Source organism: Pollachius pollachius, assembly GCF_949987615.1.
Source record: "Pollachius pollachius genome assembly, chromosome: 5".
Classification (NCBI taxonomy): Eukaryota; Metazoa; Chordata; class Actinopteri; order Gadiformes; family Gadidae; genus Pollachius; species Pollachius pollachius.
Genome location: NC_136938.1, coordinates 9,458,765 through 9,481,064, shown reverse-complemented (window position 1 = coordinate 9,481,064; position 22,300 = coordinate 9,458,765). Strand labels below are relative to the sequence as shown.

The following is a 22,300-nucleotide window of genomic DNA, read 5'->3' as shown; positions in this document are numbered from 1 at the left end:
GAGGAAGAGTGAAACTGAATGCACAAAGCAAAGGAACCCTTGACCGATCCTATTCAATCCTTGCAATCAACGAACATTGAAGCCATTTTGCCTGTACACGTCATATTTTTTTCCGTCAAGATGCAAATTAGTTTGATGATTTACTTTGTTTTTTTTTAATGATTCATTTGTGCAATTTGCTAAATGGAAACATTGTCTCCTTGTTTGCAAAGGTTTATATGCCAAATGTCTTCATGAAGTTGGACAATGTTGTCAGTTGTGAAATAAAACCTATTTTGATACCACTTTTGACACTGTGAAATGCAATAATGGCGATAGGTCGCAAACAAGTGCATATGGATATATACAATAACTGGGTGTGCGGGGGGAGGTGTCCATAGCAATCACCATAGCAACCTTGATAGCCACGTGACATGGACAAAAAGAATAGGCCAAAAAAACGCAGGCATGTCACATGTTTAGAGCCGTTATTGTAGCCGTTAAATCTGAAAAATCGGATTGTCTTCACGTATGCATAACTAGAGAGTGCACGCTTCTGAAGTCGAAAAAAACTCACTGAAATGCATTGGTTTAAATGTCGTTCTGTGTAGCACGTAAAAGTCAGAGAAACGCTCCCATCCAAAATGCATGGGTTTACATTTCGTTCTGTGTTACATGAAAAACACGATTCAACAGACGATCGTGAGCATGAGCACGACATCGCATGATACGCTGCTCGACTCGTTTTCTCAACTCAACAGTTAGTATTTCAATGCGTTTTTCAATCAGGCTGAAAAAGCAGGTAGGAAACACTTTTTCTAGTTTGCGACATAGGACAGTTGGATTTACTAATCATTAGTAATGTGAAGCACCTTGAGAGGTTACTTTCCGTATGAAATGTAAAAGAAAATAAAGTTGGACTCAACACTTTTTTCACTATATCGGATGCTGTTGCGCCATTCAGAAATCTGGGCGCGTTATATGAAAATGACATGATCTGAACTTGAACTTACACATAGGGATGGAATGGAATTTGCAGGAGATATGCATTTCCTTATGAGGACAATGTGGATTGCAGTCATACCTCGCAAAGCATATGTTTTCATACTTTATTTTCTTGTCATCTGCACAGGGAGGAGTTACGGAAAACAGTCATCATATCCATTAGCTTCACAGCAAGCATATGGTCAAACTAGAATCCATGTAGTTACACACAGCAAGTACAAATTTAATTACAAAGTAAACATTTTACATGGTGTAAAAATAAATTCTTAATCAAGTCACAATGTTTTTTTTCCTTTTTGTTTGTTTGTCTACACAGTACATCACTATTCCATAAGTGCGTGTATGTTTGGGATAATATTTATACAAACGAAACGGACCACTAACAAATGGTCCAGTCAAGACGGGTCTAAAGCAGCACTGTCTCCCCCTGGTGACCAAACCGTAGGATTACAGTGTCGAGTGGTAGGCGCTCGGGATATTTTTCTTGTTTGATAGATAGGACAGAGATGAACCAGGGTAAAAGGGTTACTTAAACAATAGTTTAATGATATTAATCGTAAAATAGATGGTAGTATAAACACCAGGGTATGAAGCCATGTCCTATAAACGACATTGCTAGTGTGACACATGAAACTTTAAATATCCATATAAAGACGAAGAACACACTGAAAAAGGTACTTCATGGAACCATTTTTTTTCACATTAGTTACCAGACCTTTCCGGTACTGTATATACATAGTGCAAAGGACACACTTGCTGTCGATCGCCACACACATACACACTACCAACACACTTTTATGGAAGAAACGGCATCTTGTAGCCCAGACACAGCGTACCCAATTATCAAACTACTGAAGACGTTTCATACTCCAAAAAGCATAATACTAAGTACATAGCCTTGTTCCATCTGTAGGGCTTCATATTGCATATGGCCCTACACGCGGTCTCCATAGCAGAGTCACTGCATGGCATACAGTTCACTGAACGCCTCACCATCAAATACTTTATTGAATTAGCTTCCAACGGACACACCACAGTTGTTCCTATATGGCTTAACAAACAAGGTGGTCATGTTTTAGAACACTGTAAAACAAAAATAAAATACGCATATATTTACACATTTCCGGTCACTACCAGTGCTGAAGTAGTCCCTATGTATGATGGCCTCATCACGGCACGCCTAAATTTTGCCCAATCCCAATGAGAATAGCTTGTCTCTAGGGTGTGAGCAGCGAGAGGAGTCGTTTGGTGGTGGATATGGCAGAACAAAATATAATACATCTCTGTCTACGCAAACGATGTGACAGGAGTGGTTTAATAGTGTGTGTGTGTGTGTGTGTCCTCTGCTCTGCGGGTAGGACAGATCTTATTAGGGACAGAGCAGAATAACCCAAGATGGAAACACGACAAGACTGCAGACGGATTGCAACACCACTCCACACTAAAACAAAGAATAATTTCACACCAGGCACAGCCAAATAGAGCAGACGTTACAGGTCATTTTATATACACACATACAAGCATCTTGAACCATTAGTGGGTCAAATTGACTTGTTTGTTTATGTAACATATTAATGAAAACAAAACGATAAGAAAAAGAACACAACTTCTAGATGGGAGTGAGTTTCACTTGAGTAAAACCCGAGTGCTAATATCCTGCTGAATTAAAAAGCATCACAGCAATAGTGCACATATAGATATCCTTTCCTTCTTGAATCGGTGAGAAAGGGGTGGGTGGGGGGGGTGAAGAAGCTGCAAATAAGTCAAACAAATAAAAATCATAGAACTGCATATTGTCATAACATAAAGCTAATCCACACGGCGGGACGCTAGGTCTCGTTGTAGCAGCTAGCGGCCAGCTACAAACCAACTGGACCCACACACACGCAGATATATATGCACACGTACACGCAAACAGAGACCGTAAACTTGGTGAACTCTGTGCTCTCAAGGGGAGAGACGCATGAGGGGTGGAAGAGAGGAAGGGATCTGGGACAGAGCCAAGGTCCCCGTCCGTGGGGCCCACCGTTTCTCTCTCTCTCTCCTCTCGGTAGTCCTCTGATTCAAGTGTAAACAGGCAGTGGGCCAGTTCCTCTTAAGAGACGCACGTGTTTGAAAAAATAAACAGAAGAAAACGAAAATAGGGCAAAATCAGGTATTCCTAGATCAGAAAAAGAAAGGTAATCAAAACAAAAAGAGAAGAACGAAGGTGTTGGGTTGTGTATTTGTGACTGCCTTAGATTTGGGTTGGGCTGGCCCTCTGTCTCTCTGTAGAGCCTCAGCCTGCTGCGTGTGGTGGTGGGGGGGGTGTGTCCGTGTGGAACGGTACGGTTGGTTCGCTGGATATACCTGAGATAATGTCTGGGTGTCTGGAGATGTGGGTGAGGTCGCCCTGGACACGACGGGAAGGAGGATGAACGAAAGAACGGACAAATAAAAACCAACCGATAAAAAGGAGAGTGAAGCGGGAGGAAAACAAGGAGGAGTCGTGGGATCAACCCGCCGTCTTCTTGGTCTCCGCCTGCCCCTTGCCTTCAGCCCGCTCATCCGGGAGGTCGGCCGACTCGATCTCCTCCTCGCTCTGTCCCGCCGTCTCCTCCTCCTCCTCCTCCTCCTCTTCCTCATCGTCCGTGCTGTCCTGGTCCTTTCCCAGCTGCAGGTTCTCCAGGGTCTTGGAGACCCAGGACTCGATGCGGCTGCTCAGCGCCGGCACCTCCACCGAGATGGGCTCCGGCGTGTAGTCCTCCTCCTCCTCCTCCTCCTCGTCCTCCTCCTCCAGCATGCCCGGCACCAGGGTGGAGGTGGTGGAGGTGATGGAGGAGTGCAGCTGCTCCCGGCAGCTGCCGTCCAGGGAGCCCGTCTCCGTGCTCTGCTGCGAGGCCAGCTCCAGCCGGTCGTCCACGCGGCCCTCCTCCCGCTCGCCGCTGCCCGCCGTCGAGGCACTCCCCCTGGGCTGCGGCGCCTGGGTCACCGCCGGGCTGGTGGTGCTGCTGCTGCTGCTGGTGCTGGCGGCGGCGGCGGCGGCGGCGGCGGCTGGGCTGTGGTGGTCCCTCTGGGAGGCGGTGGCGGCGTTGGAGGTGGGGGCGGGGGCCAGGCGGCTAGGCTCAGCCTCCGCAGGCTCCTGGGCGTCGGACGTCTCCACCATGCTCCTCCAGTTGGTCTCTAGAGCGGGTCAGAGGCACGCGGCCCGGGGGATACACAGCCGGGGGAGCGTGTGGGTTATGACAATGCACTGCCTTGTAGGGCTGTGTAATTCATCTCATTTTGACGGCGATCTCGATTTTTGGGTCAAACGATCTCCAAGCTAAAATAATCGAGTAGAAACTATTATTATTGCAAAAAATATATATATATTAGATGCTTATAGAAATCGCAGAAAAGGCGGCTGCATATTTGTACATTATTTTCGAATCGAACATTTTCTATTTTAACATTTTGTATTTTATCTCAGTTCCAAAGTGTTTTTTTGGAGAGAAATGCTGAATAAGTGCATTATGTTTTCAAACTCATAATGGAGCAGCCCTACTGCTTTGTGTGGTACTGGAAAGGGGTCCTTATAGCCTGGTCTTCTGGGAGACAGGAGTGCAGACACACGTTTGTGATGCCACTGTAGCACACGTTAAACAAAGGGCCGTGGCTTAATCCGAGGGATGCTCATGTCTTCTCGTTTTAACTCAATTACTCCGCTTGAAAATCACAAATCTTTGTCACATGGATCTTAATCTAATGATCCAAAGCTCGTGACTGTGTCGGCTCAGTCAAACACGGAGAGCTCGCGACCGCATTGTAACCACGGTGACCAGGAGAACCGGGGAGGAGCCTGTGTGTGTGTGTGTGTGTGTGGGGGGGTCTTACCGTACTCCTTCTCGTTGACCTCAGAGATGGGCTCGGAGATGACGGAGCAGAAGGAGATGGCGGAGGCGGCGGAGGGGTTCCGGGAGTGGCCCATGTGGTGGGGGACCTTCTTGACGTTCTTCAGGGCCTCCTCGGCCTGCTCCTGCTCCAGGGCCGACACCATGTCCTTGTAGGCCTTGCGGGCCTCCTCGGTGAGGGACACCAGCTGGTTGAACAAGGCCTGGCAGCGGAGAGAGAGCGAGAGCGGTGAAGAGAGACCTAAAACACTTGGATAGAAGCATCCTGGCATTATAATTCTAATTCAATGTTTTTAATATCGAAATTAAGAATATGAATAACAAAATTGACTTTGAAATCCTATACAAATATTATAGAAAGTTATACAAATGTATAAACATGCATGTATATACCTAACTTAATCAGTATTTACTTGTATTTGTTCTAATTATAGTGTACACGCACCATTCCCAGTTCAAAGCCTCTAATAGCCTTTCACAGCCTACATGATTAATAGTTGGCAATAACTTAACATTTTTTCTGACTATCTGGTTTTAATTCTTATTTTTCAATATTTTGTATATAGATTGCTTACATCATGCTGCTTATTTTCTTTTATGCAGCCCCCTCGCCGAGTCACTTTGTATGTTTAAATATACCAAACTGAATATGTGCGACTGGGACGCTCCTTCCGAAAAGACCGGGTAGCAGCGACTCACCTCGGCCCCAGAGAAGTTGAAGATGCCCACCACGCTGACGGGCACCAGCTTGTTGACGCAGCGGCCCAGAGCCTTCCGGCCCAGGGCGAACACGAAGGGGATCTCCTGCTCCCTGGCCATGGCGATCACGTTGTACAGAGCTTCATCCAGCCCACCTGAAACCCACACACAGTAGAGCTGTAGTCAGCACTGGGGAATGAACACATTAAAGGTGACATATGATACCACCAGGTGTGAGTGTGATTGGCCGTTACAAGCTGTTTTGGAAATCTGCGTCTTCTGACATCACAAGTGGGCGTGTCCACCTAGATGTGTGCTGGATAGATCAGTCTACCAGCCTACCCAGTGGACAGTAGCAAACGTTGGTCATCTGTCCGTCATACATCTAGGTGGACACGCCCACCTAGATAATCACGCTCACACCTCATGGTATATGTCACCTTTAAACCTGACCAGTGGAATGAACTCATTAACCCTGACCAGTGGAATGAACACATGAACCCTGACCAGTGGAATGAACCCATTAACCCTGACCAGTGGAATGAACACATGAACCCTGACCAGTGGAATGAACACATGAACCCTGACCAGTGGAATGAACACATGAATCCTGACCAGTGGAATGAACACATGAACCCTGACCAGTGGAATGAACACAGGAAAAACGTTTCATAAAAGTTCAAGTGTCCTCTCTGCCCCCTTTGTCTGAAACACGCTATCCTCCTCTGCATTGTCTGGCACACATTAACAATGACACGCATGGTCAACGACATTCAGAAAAGTTAACACTTTACCAGTAAAGAGGAAAACTAAAAGCCTGCCCATAGATTATAGAAACAAATGTGTGTTCTCCTTGTTTTTATCAGCGAGTGTTCCCACAAACAGAGCGGGCTTCCCCTTCGTCCGCTGCCCTCACCTTTGGCCTGGATCTTCTCACAGTTGGGGGAGATGATGACGCACTTGATCTTGCTGAGCTTCATGTGCTTGGTGACCTCCCGCAGGCCCATGACCAGCCGCCGCTTCGACTTGGCCTTGGTGGGGTCCTTCTGGTACACGCGCTCCTGGAAGCGCACCAGCTCCTGCAGCAGCATGGTCACGCTCTCGTCGATCTCCTTATTCAGCACCTGGTTGCAGTACCTGCAGAGGCGGAGCACGGCCACAAGGGGTCACCACTGAGTCACAGGCTCACGCCTCACACTTCGGAATCAAAGAACGTCTGACATCTCTCAGATATGGGCGGCACCCACTTTCGCTTCATATTTATTTTCGACCAATCGTGGTGCTGGAGTCGGGGATCGGTTAGCACGCGATTGGCTAGAAGTGAACACTTAACTTTAAGCGGGGATGGACAAGCCAAAACATCCGATGCTGGAGGGATCTGCCCCCAAACCATGTCTAAAAGACTTGCAGGGCCACAGACACAACACACATACATGTGTGATAAAAAATAAACTAGATAAACTGCAAACAAAGGATGAAAGAAATCCTTATTGTATGTTATATATTGCATATATTAAGTAGGCCTATACAAAATTACTTTCAAATAAATAAATGTTTTACTCCGCCACTTCCCCTTTCTGGTTTCCTGTTCAGTTTTTGGATAGCTACTATATAGGTACGTCGCTCATTTGCATTAACCACAAGAATAATCAAACCCAACTAGGGTTAGGGTTAGTTTATGCAACGTTCCACAGCTGCTACCCATGTGTGTGAAGTGCTGTTTTGTTCAGTCTGTCAACCCCCCAGATATTACATCTAACCAGGATCCACATCAATCAGGAAACTATTCTGTAGGGCTGAACCATTTGGGGAAATAGTCTAATTGCGATTATTTTGACCAATATCGTGTTAGTTAGTATGCGATTTTTCTATTTAAAGTTCCTTACGTTCTGTATTATTCACTAAACAAGCAATTAATCATTCTATATTATGACCCACACAACACTGGAAGCAGTCAACATATAAACTGCCCTTTCCTTTAGGTCAGGCCTTTGTGTTGAGATGAATATATATTATAACATCTTTATTTAACTATTGAATTGTAAAAGAAAAATAAATACGAATCCTGCTGATCTCTAGTCAGCTACAGTAACAAATCACAAAAGAAAACAAAAAACGCAGTCTTTTGCGATTTGCACATGGCTTTCCGTTACATCGCGATGCCGGTTCGAATACGACCAATCGCTCGGCCCTTCTATGCTGCCCCATGAGCAGAGCTGCAGTGAGCAGCTTGAACATCTAGAAGCGGCCGCGGCGCTCCACGGCCGCCCGGTGACGCGGTATCGACGCAGTGTGGCCTGAGCAGCCACCGGCCGCGTTCCGCTGGGGAGCAGAGCGAGGACGGGGGCGGAGCCTGGCGCCGGCGGTGCTGTGGAGGCTTTAAATCGCTGGACGTGTCAGGAGGAAGGGGGGGTGCGGAGGACAATGGAGCCCACAGCCGTTGGACAAAGGCCTCCCTGTGGCACCGAGCTGAGGTTTTGCTGAGCATGGGGATACGTGAGAGGCGTCTGTGCCATACTCAAAGAGCCACAAGTCCTTATTGTATGGCACCACCCTCAAGAAAATCCGTCCACTTTTAAAATATGCTGGTCAGCTAAAGAGCGGCTGAATCTTTCGGGGATGGCCAAACATGTCCGCTGCCAAGGGTAGAATGCATTTTCCAGTCATTTTCTAGTTCTTGGGGTTTTCATAGAATATGTTTTTTTTTCTACTTAACTGGCTCTCTGTGATGCAAAACGCTCATGCAAAAAGTGGCTTTAGTGTGAATATGTGCACTTATGTGTGCATGTTTGCGTGCATGACTGTGCATTTTATATACGTTACTGCATGCGTGTTTGTTTGCATGACTACCTTCGAGTGTTCCGCGTGCGTGTTTACATGCAATTGTGTGAGCGTGTGTGAGTGCATACGCCAGTTGGTCTGTGTGTGACAGCATTTAACTGGTAATGTGTGAGTGCATACATGTGTTGTATGTGTGTGAGTGACCGCGTTTATTTGTGGCAATGTGTGAGTGCATAAGTGCGTTGGTGTGTGTGTGTTAGGGATCGACCGATATGGATTTTTTAGGGCCGATACCGATTTTTTTTCATCAGCCTTAGCCGATAACCGATACGCCGATACTGATTTTCTTGAGCCGATATTGGAGCTGATAATACCCTGGAAATCCACAGTTCTCGCGAGAGCACAATTTGAATTTGCTCAGCGAGTCACTCTGGGAACGAGCAATATACTCGTGTATATTCTGGGCCTCCCCTGGCCCAGAACATTAATCAATCACATCAATGTATCAATATAGGCGGGCCAAAAGGGTATATATTTTACCGACCGGATACGGCAAGAGTCTTATCTATTGGTTAGCTCCACTGGTCTGGATACGTCACCCCTTGTATTCTTCTGATATTTTCAATGCATGCTTGATTTTCATTACTCGTTGCCAGACCCTACAGTTTTCTAGATGTGGGTCTGGATTTCAAGGCTAAGCCTCCCTCAATTTATATCATAAAAATGGCACAATGATGATAACAAATGTTACAATGTCTCAATTTAAAAATATTAACATTTATTGAACTGTCTGTAGATCATGCCGAAAAATAACAAAAAAAATAAATATAAAAAATCGTACGACACCGCCAAAGAAAAATCAGCCGATACGATACACGTAAAAAAAGCAAAGATCAGCAGATAATATCGGCCGGCCGATATATCCGTCGATCACTAGTGTGTGTGACTGTTTATTTGAGGTAATATGTGAGTGCATATGTGCGTTGGTGTGTGTGTGTGTGTGACTGTGTTCATTTGTGTTAACGTGTGTGTGTGTGCATACGTGTGTTTGTGTGTGTGTGACTGCGTTTGTTGGTTTTAGTGCGTGTGTGCGTGCTCACTCTCTGAAGCGCCGGCTGTGGATCTTGGTGATGGCGTTGGCCGCCATAGGGCTGCCGATGCCGGAGCTGGCGGGCGAGCCTTGGGACACGGGCGTGATGCTGTACGGAGAGTTCTGACTCGCCGGAGACAGGGAGGCGTCACTGGGCATGCTCAGTCCGTTCTCTGGCAGAAAGACCGACACACAAAGATAAGACAGTGAAGCGCGTTGTTCATACAGAGATTGTTGTAAGGTACGAGATCAGATCGATTCGATTGGATAGAGAGATCTGTTTGTTGCAACAGCCAAGCAGCAGATGGAAAACACAGGATACAAATACAATACAATAAAAATACAAAGAGACAAAAATAGACGCTAAGGCCCCCGCCCCCCCCCCCCCCCCCCCCCCCCCCCCCAGGCTCACCCTCTTGGGAGGCGGGCTCCTGCGTGAGGTCGTCTGTGAAGTGGAGCTCCTCGTCCGGGTTCTGCTCCTCTGGGCCCGAGGTCCCTGGCTCCACGCTGGGCTTCCCCTTCTTCCCCTCGCGCTCCTTCAGGATGATCTGGACGGGAGCAGAACAACATCCCCGTCAATCAAACCCCTCACTCCTAATGCTCACCTCATGCACACTGATGGGAGACACGTTTACAGCTATTATTATTACATTTTATTCTCTTACACTTTTTCTATTTATGTTGCATTGTTGAAGGAGCCTGAGACTCAAGAATTTCATTGCCAGCGCCTGCTGCTGTACTTGCTGTGCATATGACAATAAGTCATCTTGAATCTTATACTCCCAGGGAAGGGAACCTTATTATCCTTGAATTAACGTTGGCTAATGCAGTTATAAGCATGAACTAAAAGTTAGCTAAGCATGAACTAATAGTTAACTAATAGAGTGCATGTTTACCAATGCATGTGTGTGTGTGTGTGTGTGTGTGTGTGTGTGTGTGTGTGTGTGTGTGTGTGTGTGTGTGTGTGTGTGTGTGTGTGTGTATCACTGGCACACACAGGCACACACACACCTAACCTTAACCTAATTCATTAAAATATACAATTGAAAAGGGTTAACCCTAACTCAATAAAATACAATATTGCATATCACTGTAGTAACTAATGTTAATTAATTTTAACATTAGTGTGTACCTTCTTGAGCGCCGTGGGACGCTTGACCTTGGGCATCTCTCGCTCCTTGCCCCTGCGGACGCGGGGGGCGGTGGAGTCCAGGGCGTTGTGGGAGGGGGCCCCGGCCTGCTGCTGGTGGTGGTGGCCCTTGGACGCGGACGACACACCACTGGGGCCCGAGCTGTGGAAGGGGGCCGTCGTCCCCACTGGAGGGAGAGGAGAGGAGCACTGTCAAACCTCAGAGTACCGTTAACATTGCTGTGTTTGTATCATAATCTTATCATTAAGACAGAGGGAGAGGTTAAGCAAGTGGCGCCAACTCTGGTGAACTTACTTTCGCTAATAATGAAGTAGGAAAACTCGGCTTGTGCCTAAATCAGTCAACTAAAACATAATTATTCAGTTATACCTGATGTCCGTCTGTCTGTCTGTCTGTCTGTCTGTCTGTCTGCCTGCCTGCCTGCCTGTGTGTCTGTCTGCGTGTCTGTCTGTCTGCCTGCCTGTCTGTGTGTCTGCCTGCCTGCCTGTGTGTCTGTGTGTCTGCCTGCGTGTCTGTGTGTCTGCCTGCGTGTCTGTGTGTCTGTCTGCCTGCATGTCTGTCTGTGTGTCTGTGTGTCTGTCCGTCTGCGTGTCTGTCTGTCTGTGTGTCCGTCTGCGTGTCTGTCTGCCTGCGTGTCTGTCCATCTGCGTGTCTGTCTGTCTGTGTGTCCGTCTGCGTGTCTGTCTGTCTGAGTGTCTGTCTGTGTGTCTGTCTGCGTGTCTGTCTGCGTGTCTGTCTGCGTGTCTGTCTGCGTGTCTGTCTGCGTGTCTGTCTGCGTGTCTGTCTGCGTGTCTGTCTGCGTGTCTGTCTGCGTGTGCATGTACCTGTGAAGGACAGAGGCTTGGTGTTGTTGAGCTGCCGTGCCTTCATGGCCTGCTGGTGTTTCTCCAGCGCAGCCAGCATGTCTCCCAGGTCCAGCTGCACCGGGGTCTTGCTCTTCTTCCCCGCCGCCTTGGTCAGCGCCTCCTGCAGGCCCACAAGGGAACGACGCCCTGGGGTTAAACCTCTGCAATGCCTGCTTTAACCGTGGCCGTATTGCACAATGCGATTTGTACTCCCTGCTTATCCAGTTTTCATTTGATATCTATTTATAATATTCTTAGTTTCTGTTAAAACTTAAGATTGTATTCTATTCAAGCACAGAAATACTGAGTATGACACACAAACATTTCGCTGCACATGCTGTATGAGTATGTGACAAATAATAACCTTTGACCTTTGACCCTGACCCTTACCTGTAGTTTGCGCTGCTCCATGCTGATCTCGGAGTACTCCTGGGCCGTGGCCAGGGCGGCCGCCAGGGCCTTCTTCCTCTGGCTCTTGGCCCGCTTGGGCACCGAGGTGGTGATGGGGATGGGCGTCTGCACGATGTTCATGGGGGAGTTCTCCGGCAGGTTGTCCAGCTGTGGGTTAGACGAGACAGATGGTGTTACGGAGGTCTCGGACACACTGTCAAAGTCAACACGGGTTGTTAGACCCATGTTGTATTTATTTGTAGTACTTAGTTGTGTAGCATCTTATCCTAGGTATCGCTGTTGTGTAGGGGGAATGGGTTAACCTAGTGATTGTTAGTGCTTTTCAGTTGGTTCTATGAACATCCTTACTGCACCTACAGCGATATATTTGTTCACTTTCTTATGACAAATGTACTTACTGTAAGTCCCTTTGGATAAAAGCGTCTGCTTAATGCCCTAAATGTAAATGTCACATGCAAAGTACACATGGTCGCTCTGAGAAGTGCAATTCCTGGTTACAGGGCAATTAACAAATACATAAAAGGCTTTAGCAAAAATAGACACACCAACAGGCCTTTCACACACTTTCACACATGATCTTCTCCAGAGAATCGGGTCCAGAGATGATCCGGAGTTGCCCTTTCACACATTCAACAAACACAGTCCACACATATCTGAGATATTTTAGTGGTGCCTGGGTAGAGCGTGTAGGAGGCAGGACGTGACGCAAAACGTATGCGGCCGAAGCCACAGTGTTTTGTTTATAACACACCGAAGACCGCGGGTGAGGCTTCCAACTGCGTAATGCTGACACTTTTTCCCGTTGATATCAATACTGAATTTATTTAGACCGTATCCGCAATAACAACAGAAGAGTGGAAACAGAGGAGTGGAATGCAGGAAGGAGTTGTAACGCAAAATACAGGCGAGGACTTGCTGGCGTCCCCCACACGCCAGCAACACGCCCACTGGCTTGTTGGGACTTCTCAAGCTCTCTGATCCCCAGACTTTATACACTGGGTGCCCTGCCGGGGCAGCGGGGGAGGGGCGGATTCAGACTTTTGCGTTCACACATACATCCCCCTTGGGTGATATCAGGAGAATGTCCAGCTTGAAGTGGAAGTGTGAAAGCTGTAACTCATTTTTCATATATTCAAAGTTTTTCTTGCTTTCTGTTGTTTTTGTAGAAGACTGATCCGTGTCCAGTGGTGAAGCCTACTCTGATGGCCCTTCAGGTTCTAGTCTTTCATTGAAAATTAGAACCCTTCTCACCAGGTTCTTGTGGATCTTGGCTTGCGTCTGCGTCGGTCCCGTGTTGGAATCCGCCTTGGCGTTGCGCTGGGCCAACCCGCTTGGGGCCAGCTCCGGAAACTCATCCTCATCCTGACAGGAGATGACATAATGGAAATCGTGACTCTATGCAAAAGTTTCATGCAGTGTGGCTGAACGATGTAGTGTAACAGCAACAACACCTAAACAGACCCCGTGATCCAGTGCATGTGACCGTGAGCCCCACCCACCTCAAAGTACAGGGGTTCGGGAACGGGCTGGGACCCGGGAGCCCCTCCTGGCAACAGCCTCTTGTCTGCGGGGTTGGCGTTCAGGTTGTGCTGCAGGCGGCCAGCGTAGCCTCCGACATGGAAATCCTGACGAGAGAATGGCAGACGGCCAATCAGATTAAATAACTAAAGTCACGCTGTGGCTCTGCTCTGCTCTTGCTCAATCCGCTCGGAATTAAAGCAAAAAAACTATCCTCCTCTGAGAAGGACGTTTATTTCATATAGATAGATTTTGATTGCTCCTTCTGTTGCATTCCCTTCTCCTTGTGCAGCGCCATCTTTATGAAATTCTGCATATGACATTGCTGACACTCAGAAGCTGCACTTAAGGGCAGATTATGGTTCCACGTCGACGCAGTGCAACGACCATGCAGGCGCTTCGACGCAGTCGCGAACCTGTTTTGGCTCTGCGTCGGTTTTAGTGATAAGACCAATCACAACCCTTCGCCTCGACGCAAGGTTAACATCTTTTGGAGGCGCACGTCAGGAGGGTCCGCACGGACGCATTGGGTCCGTGAACCCCCTTGCGTTGGGTCAACGCGGAACCATAATCAGCCCTTTAGTAAGACAGTGTACAGTGGACATGCTGTGCACCTGTGGGAAGCCCCTCTGGTCAGTAGGCTTCCTCTGGTCTCCTCTGTGGAAGGGGCCATTCCTCTCCCCCCAGGGCTTCTGTGCTGCCTGGGGGGCTACATTCACCCAGCTCCCTGCTGAACACACACACACACACACACACACACACACGCACACACACACACACACAATTGCAAACCAAATGCATCCCAGACTTAAAGGTAGCATTGCTTTATGTATCCCACCAGCTTCTCTTGTCAAATGTTAATTTGACACTTTTAACCACACACACAAAATGAAGAAATAAACATTCAAATGAACATACCGGTCATCACACCTGCTTCTACTCCCTGTCAAGAAAGAAAGAACAAAATAGTAAGGACCTTAGTTGGGTAGGGAAAAGCAACCAGGAACATGACTTTGTAGACCATTTTCCTGATTAGTAGCTACTAAAACAGTTTTTTTACCAGCTTGCATAAAATAAGATACACAGGATAAGTCACTATGGTATTATATCATGGTGTCAGCAGTACTTTTTAATGCATAGAAAGACCAAAGTATGTCTCAACACACACACAAACACATATGCAGTCACCTACGAATACATATGCAGTCACCTACGCACACACACACAAACACACACACTTATGGAAAAACTCATAATCACGATTATTTTGGCCAATATTGAAATCACGATTATTTAAAAGATTCTTTTTGAGTTTGAAAACATGATGCATTTATTCAACATTTCTCTCCAAAAATAAAATCCCCTTAAAGAAATACGCAAAATGTGCAAATCGAAAATAACGTCCAAAAATCTAAAGCCAGATCAATATTCGATTAATCACACAGCCCCAACACACACACACACACACACACACACACACACACACAGTACCGTGGACGCTGGCGTGCCCACGGCGGCGTGCTGGGCGGCGGCCGTCTGGTTGTGTTTGGGGCTGCAGTAGCCGCTGTCGCTGTCGATGTCCACCTCTCCCCCGCCGGCACCCTGCTCGCTGTAGCCCTCCGCCCCCCCGTTGGACCCCTGCCTCCTCTTCGGCCGGCTCTTCCACAGCAGGGGGCTGCCGTGCTCCGCGCCCCCTCGCATGGCCACCTCCCCGGGGAAGTCTGGGGAGGAGGAGGAGGAGAGAGTTTGTGACAGGAGGACAGGGCTCAACTAATAGGGGAAATATCGAATTGCGATTATTTCGACCAATATTTCGATTGTGTTTTAGTGATTTTTCTTTTCTATGTTCTGTACTGTTCACTAAACAAGTAATAAATCATTCTATAGTCTGACTAACACAACATTGGAAGCAGTCAACACATAAACTGCTGTCCTTTAGGCCAGGCCTTTGTGTTGGGATGAAGTGATGCATTAATTGGTATAAGGTCTTTAGCTAACTATTGAATTGTAAAAGAAAATGAATAGGAATCTTACTGATCTCCAGTCAGTGACAGTAACAAATCCTACAAATAAAAGTAAATAAATAAAGTTAGTTTTTATTAATATCAGCCTTTTCTATAACATCCCGATGTCGGTTTGAATTCGATTAATCGATCAGCCCTACAGAAGGACAGTGGTGACACCAGCGATAAAACAAGCCTAAAGGACGCGCCGTCCCCGGTGCAAGACGTCATGCTGATTGGTGTTTTACCATCTTTAATAAAGGGTGGGATAAGCTTCTTCTATCTAGATTATGGATTATTGACTTTTTCCATATATTCGTAAAGCAAAATGCAAATGGCATTAATATACGTTTAGGATTTTGTTATATATATCATTTTCAACTTGACCTAAAACATTAAGTTTTTACATTTGCTTATTAACGAAACAAGTAAACAAACTAAATAACGTTATGTTTTCCATCCACACAAGAATGATCTTAGTCATCCGGTGGATTAGAAAGTGTTTGGCAACTGTTCAGCTTCACATCTTCTTAACATACGGTGCCAGCCTGAGTTACGGAACACACTTCTCCAACTGGTAGACCTGCATTCTTCCTGTGTTTTTCACAGGTGAGGTAGCATGGCTGTCCCCTCATGCATGCCAGCCTGGTTCCTAGAGGCTCACCGTCATTGTTTACAGCCTTGTTTACTGTCGCCTGACTAGCGTGAAAGCATTTTTTTATGTCGTGTGACTCAACCTCATTGCTGCCACATTCCTTTTGCGTCATTGGAAATTTTACAATAGGGGAAAATTATATAACCCTTATTCAACATGAGTAAGTGCAGTAATAAGCAATAACTAACAACCTACTTAATGAAAAGTTAACTATTTGTTCTGTAATTCTTTACTGTTCATGTTTACCAATGGTGTTCAAGTTGACTAAGGTATTAATTTATACATTATTTATACATCATTATTTAACCCAAAACCACTAACCCCTTTGCTAATGCTTTTTAATAATGTGTATTACTGCGTTAATTAGTGTTTATGTAAAGTGTTACTTTACATAACACTGATCAGGAGACTGCTGAAGAGAAACTTTCACCAAGCAGTTGGCTGGTCAGGGGTTTAAGTCGAATGAGAGTTCCTCTTTTGTGCTTGCGGCAGCTCCGTGGCATGAAGTCACGACTCTATCAGACGCTGCGAATCATCCAGGGTGCCGGCAGATACAGTGGGGCCATATTAGACGTGTCATCATGAGGGGAGCTACGGTGGGTTGAAACCGTACGTTGGCATGATACTTCTGTCAAGGAAATCTGCCCCAGTACCAGTTTGAAACCATTTCCAAGCCTTCTCTTTTTTTTAATAGACTGGTCGCTGACAAAAACGTTCAGTTAGCCGTCAGGGAGACGAGTAGTCAGGGAGGTCCCTCGTTAACAGTGACATCATGCGAGGTATTAAGAAGTGGAGTAATTACTGCTGTGGTACGGCATACCGGTCTGCTGCGCTGCGTCCACCAGCAGGACCGTCCTGGCTCTACCGTTGGGCCCCGGGGCCCCGCACACCTCCTTCTGTACTGCTACACTCCTGGTCGGGGGGCGACGCCCCCTGAGGGGCTGGCACGCCCCCAGCTGCTGCTGCTGCTGCTGCTGCTGCTGCTGGAAACAAGTGCAAAGAGAAAGGGTTTAAAAAGACACGTCGACAGGAGAAGGCCCCACACTATTTCTAGTGCCTGCTCCATGTAAGACCTCTGGCCTTAAAGGGCTGATTATGGTTCCGCGTCGACGCAACGCAATGACCACGCAGAAGCAGTCGTGAAGCTATGGTTCTGCGTTGGGTTTTAGTGAGCGGACCAATCACAGCCTTTTGCTGCTCGACGCAAGGTTAACATTTTTTACCATAGTCAGCCCTTAAGAACGACTACAGTCAGGGTTACCTTGGGCAGCAGAGGGGGCCGGATCAGAGCCCTCCCTCTCTGATTGGTCAGTCCAAAAGCTTGTCCAAAATGTGGTCTCTCGCCGACGTCCGCCGCGGAGACGGGGTTCACCACCCCGGCCTGCACGGACCCGGGGTAGGGCCCGGGGAAGGACTGATAGAAGCCCATGACAGGCGGGCACGGCGCGGGCATTATCTGGTAGTAGGCGTAGTCGTTGGAGACCGGCGGCTGAGGGGAGGGCATGATGGGGTAGGCCAGGTACGGCCCACCGGGGTTGGGGTTGGGCTGCTGCCAGCGCAGCTCTCCTCCATTGTACATCGTCGTGTGCTGCCTGTAAGGGGGAAACCAAGGCAGGATGTGGTGTAAATCCCTGTTATGCACTTAGGTTAATAGGGTGTGATGGAGACATGACACTGCCTTGATAATGATGCAACTAGATTCTGGTGAGTTGTAACATTGTTATTCGTGTGGTGATTATGCACCAGAGTCTAAGTGGCTGACAGCGGGACCAAGAGTAATTAATCACTGGGCACAGAGCCGATAAAGATTGCTGATTGGCTCTTGAATCAAAGCAATAATAAAATACCTTTGCGCTTTTGGTTGCATTCCATTACAGTCGTAAATTACATATATATAAAAAAATATCAATGTTCAGAAAATCCCTGTGGGATTTCCCACAAATGTTATGCAAGACAACGGCCCCAACTCTGGCCCTCCCACTGGCCTAGATGTAAATGTCTTCACCTTCAAAGTGATTTACATACATTTGGATGGGAATGGAAATGGTTTGGGGACAGTAGAAATGACTCAATGAGTAATTGAAGCACAGGGCCTGTGCTTCGGTCTGCCATACGACTCGTTTTTGCAAGGATCAAAACTGCGTACTGCCAGCCAGCGTTCTATAAGTGGCCATTTCCTTGTATTCAAAAAGGCAAAGGAAGGAAACAAAGGGGCCGGATGTGCGCAGGATACAACAGATCTCCTCAGACAAAGAGAGACTCGCTGCAGAGGCAGATAGCGGCTGCGTATGAACTGTGGAACAGGCCGTGTCCGTTCAGAATATAAGTGACCTGGGGAGCCAATGGCTGGATAGCAATACGGAGGTGGTGTGAGCATCACTGATCTATATCGCTAAGGGGCGGAGTCAGAGCCTCTCTGCTCATTATGAGAGACAACAGAAAATACAGTGAATGGTAGAATGGTAAACAGACCGGGGCTCATGGTCAAACAGGCACTTGAGAATGGGTACACCAGGTACCAGCATACAAACAGGCGTTTTATGGGAAGGTTATGGGAATGATTTGTGAGTTTTAGAACTAACGGAACTGCTCTCAAACATGACCAACCTCATTTCCATATACAGCCAACAAATTTCAAGCCCCACTTTAGGTTGCAAATTGCAGAATACAAGGCGAGAGAAAGTGCACCCACCCCCCCGGTCTACAAGCCCCAGACTTTTGTTGACGTTTCACCAATTTGGTTAAAATATGCGGTCTCGCCATGCGGATGAAGCAGAACACCAACAGTACCTGTTGGGCTGGTTCTCCTGGACGAAGGGGTAGCAGGTGATGAGGTAGCTGGGGATAGGGGTTGTCTCGACTCCTCCGCCTCCTCCACCACCACCGTTGTTGTTGTTGCTGCTGCTGCTGCTGCTGCTGCTGTTGTTGTTGTTGTTGCTCCCAGACTCTCCAGGGAGACTCATTCTGACCAAGTGCCCTTCCGCGCCTTTCCTCTGTGGGATGAACGGTTCCACTTCTGCCGATAGTTTTACATCCTGCATGGAGAGAGCGATGCATGGCCATTAGGATCCGTTGGCTCATTAGTCGCCTTTATGGGGCGGTGTGGGGTGGGGATCCGGTCAACAGCGAGACGGTCGGGTCTATGCTGGTGTGTTTGGAACACGGAAAATAACAACAGGGCACGGTTGGTTTAGTCTCCGTCAAACCAAATCATATCCAGATTAGTGGACGGCGGTTATCTTGCAAACTTGCCAGGATTTGTTATGTCCCAGATTCTAGCAGCACTACACAAAATAAAATGTAATTGCTTTCAATATATATTTCCATGTAAATACTGGTATTCATATACAATTCAGAACGTCATTTTGGTTGCTTACAAATAAGCCTCCATTGATATATCAGTTACTAAACACACAGGAGGTAGTAATAATAATACTTCTGGGTTTAATGGTTGTCATCGTACTTCTCCAGGGCAGATACTGTGCAATACGTCTACAAACGTGGCTAGATCCACGAGGATCCTACAAGTGTCTCATGTGGTATCACACAGACACCTGTAAAATAACCAAGTCAATACCTTACTTGACTTTGAGAGTCTCAGAGAGAGTGAGAGAAAGAGTGATTCGGTCGTATTTGATCAAGGTGATTAAAAGAAGGCACACAATGGACCCATGAAAGTTATTTATCTAGAGTCAAGTTCTTAAGTAACCAAGAAAACACCCCGGCAGACTAGAAAATATGGAACCAACAAAAAACAAAAAAGTAAATAACATTAAGTAAAGAATTACACTCAAAAGAGCTCCCTCCAAACATGTTACACAATATAAAACATATATAATATATGATAAACAGAATATAAAATAACTGAACGTATAATAAATTTATATTGAAATTCTCATATCGTGACATCAACATTCAGTTCAGGAAAAGAAATCCAGCCTTGCAACAAAGCATTCTTAAGCCTGTCCCAGGTTGTCTGGGACACAGAGTCAACCGGCCCTGTCAAAAACAACAGTCTCCTAAACTGTAAAAACATGTAGGAGAGACCAAACACACAGAGGGATGTACGTTTGGTCTCCTACACGTTTTTACATTTTCCCTACTATAAATACTTCAATTTCAAACATTTCCTGTCTCATGCAAAAATGTGTGCAAAAAAAAAAAATCAATCCATCCCCCCAAAAAATAAGGCAAAAGACATGACTCAAGTCAGGGCCAAAGTCAGGGTTAAAATCAGACGGACTAGTTGTCATTCATCACAGAAGAAGATCTGGGTGAGAGGCCATGACGACCTCAGCTCTCTCGTACAGGGGTGGAGGATGAGAGTTGACCCGAGTTCACAGCACAAAGACGCTCCCAACAATTCTTTGCAACAGAGGCCGGGACGAATGAATCAAGGACCAGTGCAGCCAATGGTTGTCATTGTTTTCCACCACAGCCCAGAGACTGCGGGCACTTCTCTTTATCCCTCTCTCTGCCCAAGACAATCTAGACATACTGATACATCTGCCGAAGCCTCCACTCCTAGTTCAGTACAGGGAAAGTGTCAAGACCAATGAGAAGATTTTAGAGAACTACACTGTTACCTTGGAGCATGCTCCGATAAATCTCAAGGGTTACCAACTGCTATTGAGTAGGCTTGTTTGACTGTACTACTGCTTCGTTGACACAAAGCTGTTTTGGATTAGGTTTCAGAGGATAAATTAGTAGAACCACAAGATAAGCTAATTAGGTCTGGCTTCAATTAGTTTGAGATTTTTAGTGCTAGACCCCATTACGAGAAATGTCTCTAAAGCAAGAGAGTGAAAAACTATTCTCAAAAATATATTTGAGGTCACATTGGTGAGAGATGCTAAGATTGTGTGCCATGGGTGTGCATACTTGTGAATAGCTTTGATTGTGGAAAGGCATTAGGTCAGACCCAGATGTACAGCTGCTGGCCTGACCAGAACTAGGAACGGCTGGCCTGGTGGGTGCTACCAATCTCAAAGTCCTTTGTTTCCTCACAGCCTTTGTTATTCACTCTCATACATACTTTTCAAATAGCAATGCTAACGCTGAGTTGTAGTATCTGTTGTTCCCTTGTAATTATAAAAAACAATTGGGATTTCTTTTTTTTATAAAGTGGGCATAACTATCGTTAATGGGAATTTAAGGTTACCATAATTTCACATAATTTATACAAATCCAACCACAAATGGTTTAAGAAATTATTTAATTAATTTGACGCTAGTGATTAGAACCTATATCTCCTCAAGTTACAGAACCTCCTTCAAGGCCAAATTGACAGAGAGACGATCACGCACTGCAGATGACATTTAATGGAATGTCATCAATGCTGAGGAACCAGAAACACAACTAGAGCCAATTCACTCAACTATTTGGCTCCCCAGACATGAAAACAAAGAGTAGTTTGATAGAGGGTTGTAGTTTTTCATACATGAATCGTGTATATGGGAATTGATGTCCAGACATACAACGTAACATGTGACTGACACACCACTGCTGTCAGATAACAGCTGATTAACCTATAGCTTCGGAGACATTGTACTGATCCTCATGAGACCCATTATGTATAAGATAACGTGTCATGCTTTGGGTATATTAACAGGGCGCCAAACACGTACAATAGCTGCAATATAAACTGCTCTCCCTAAAGCCATTGTAATTACTTAGCGCACTCTTGACATAAATAGGATGAGTGGCGTTAGCTGGGTTTGGCTACATGTTAGCATATTAGCGTTGTTGCATTGGAAACACTAAGAAGTTACCTCCTGTTTACATTTCGTTTCCAGGCTTCAGACCTGCTCGGAGACAACTGTCCCCGAATGTCATGTTAATATTTTAAAGAAGACATATTTAATGACTACTCGTGTTAAAGATACGCTGGGCCTAGGCTACAAACTCTATCCTCTACTATGAACGAACGCAACACACTCAAGTCCCCCAGACTGCTAAGGGTCTATTAAGACGTTCACCTTGTTGTCACTTGCATCCATGTCAGTCACCGATGCCACGACAGACCCTCATTGACCACGACGTGGACGTCAGGATGTAAATCCTTTTATTTTCTTCATTATACAAACTGGACGCGTCCGAACTGCGATTCACACCCAGTTGTTCCCAGACCGCAAGCCGCTCCGGCTTCTCCGTGCTGCAGCGCTAGCTGCTCTCTGAACACTAGCTCCTCGTAGCTATGCAGTGGCTTGCTGACGAGCATCGTCAATGCAAAAAAAATGGGCGTCAAAAGGAACGGAAGCCGTGCAGGTCTACAACACCAACCAAGCCAAC

General features: G+C 46.4%; 1 protein-coding gene across 6 annotated transcripts; it reads right to left on the bottom strand.

Moving 5' to 3' along the window:
* Positions 1 to 1,101: 1,101 nt before the first annotated feature.
* secisbp2l (SECIS binding protein 2-like) lies at positions 1,102 to 22,183 on the bottom strand. 6 transcript variants are annotated; one of them, XM_079736751.1, is made up of 18 exons: positions 21,988 to 22,183; positions 18,800 to 19,044; positions 17,271 to 17,601; positions 16,812 to 16,992; positions 14,843 to 15,072; positions 14,270 to 14,294; positions 13,966 to 14,081; positions 13,333 to 13,458; positions 13,085 to 13,195; positions 11,813 to 11,980; positions 11,402 to 11,543; positions 10,559 to 10,743; positions 9,839 to 9,974; positions 9,437 to 9,599; positions 6,472 to 6,692; positions 5,556 to 5,710; positions 4,840 to 5,059; positions 1,102 to 4,146 (listed from the first exon to the last, which is right to left on the bottom strand). In XM_079736751.1, the coding sequence occupies exons 1-18, from the start codon at positions 22,006 to 22,008 to the stop codon at positions 3,479 to 3,481; spliced, it is 3,444 nt and encodes a 1,147-aa protein (XP_079592877.1). In that variant the 5' UTR covers positions 22,009 to 22,183; the 3' UTR covers positions 1,102 to 3,478. The 6 variants fall into 6 exon arrangements, with proteins under 6 accessions (XP_079592877.1, XP_079592879.1, XP_079592882.1 ...); XM_079736753.1 differs by having other exon boundaries at positions 13,966 to 14,078; XM_079736756.1 differs by having other exon boundaries at positions 16,830 to 16,992.
* Positions 22,184 to 22,300: the final 117 nt, after the last annotated feature.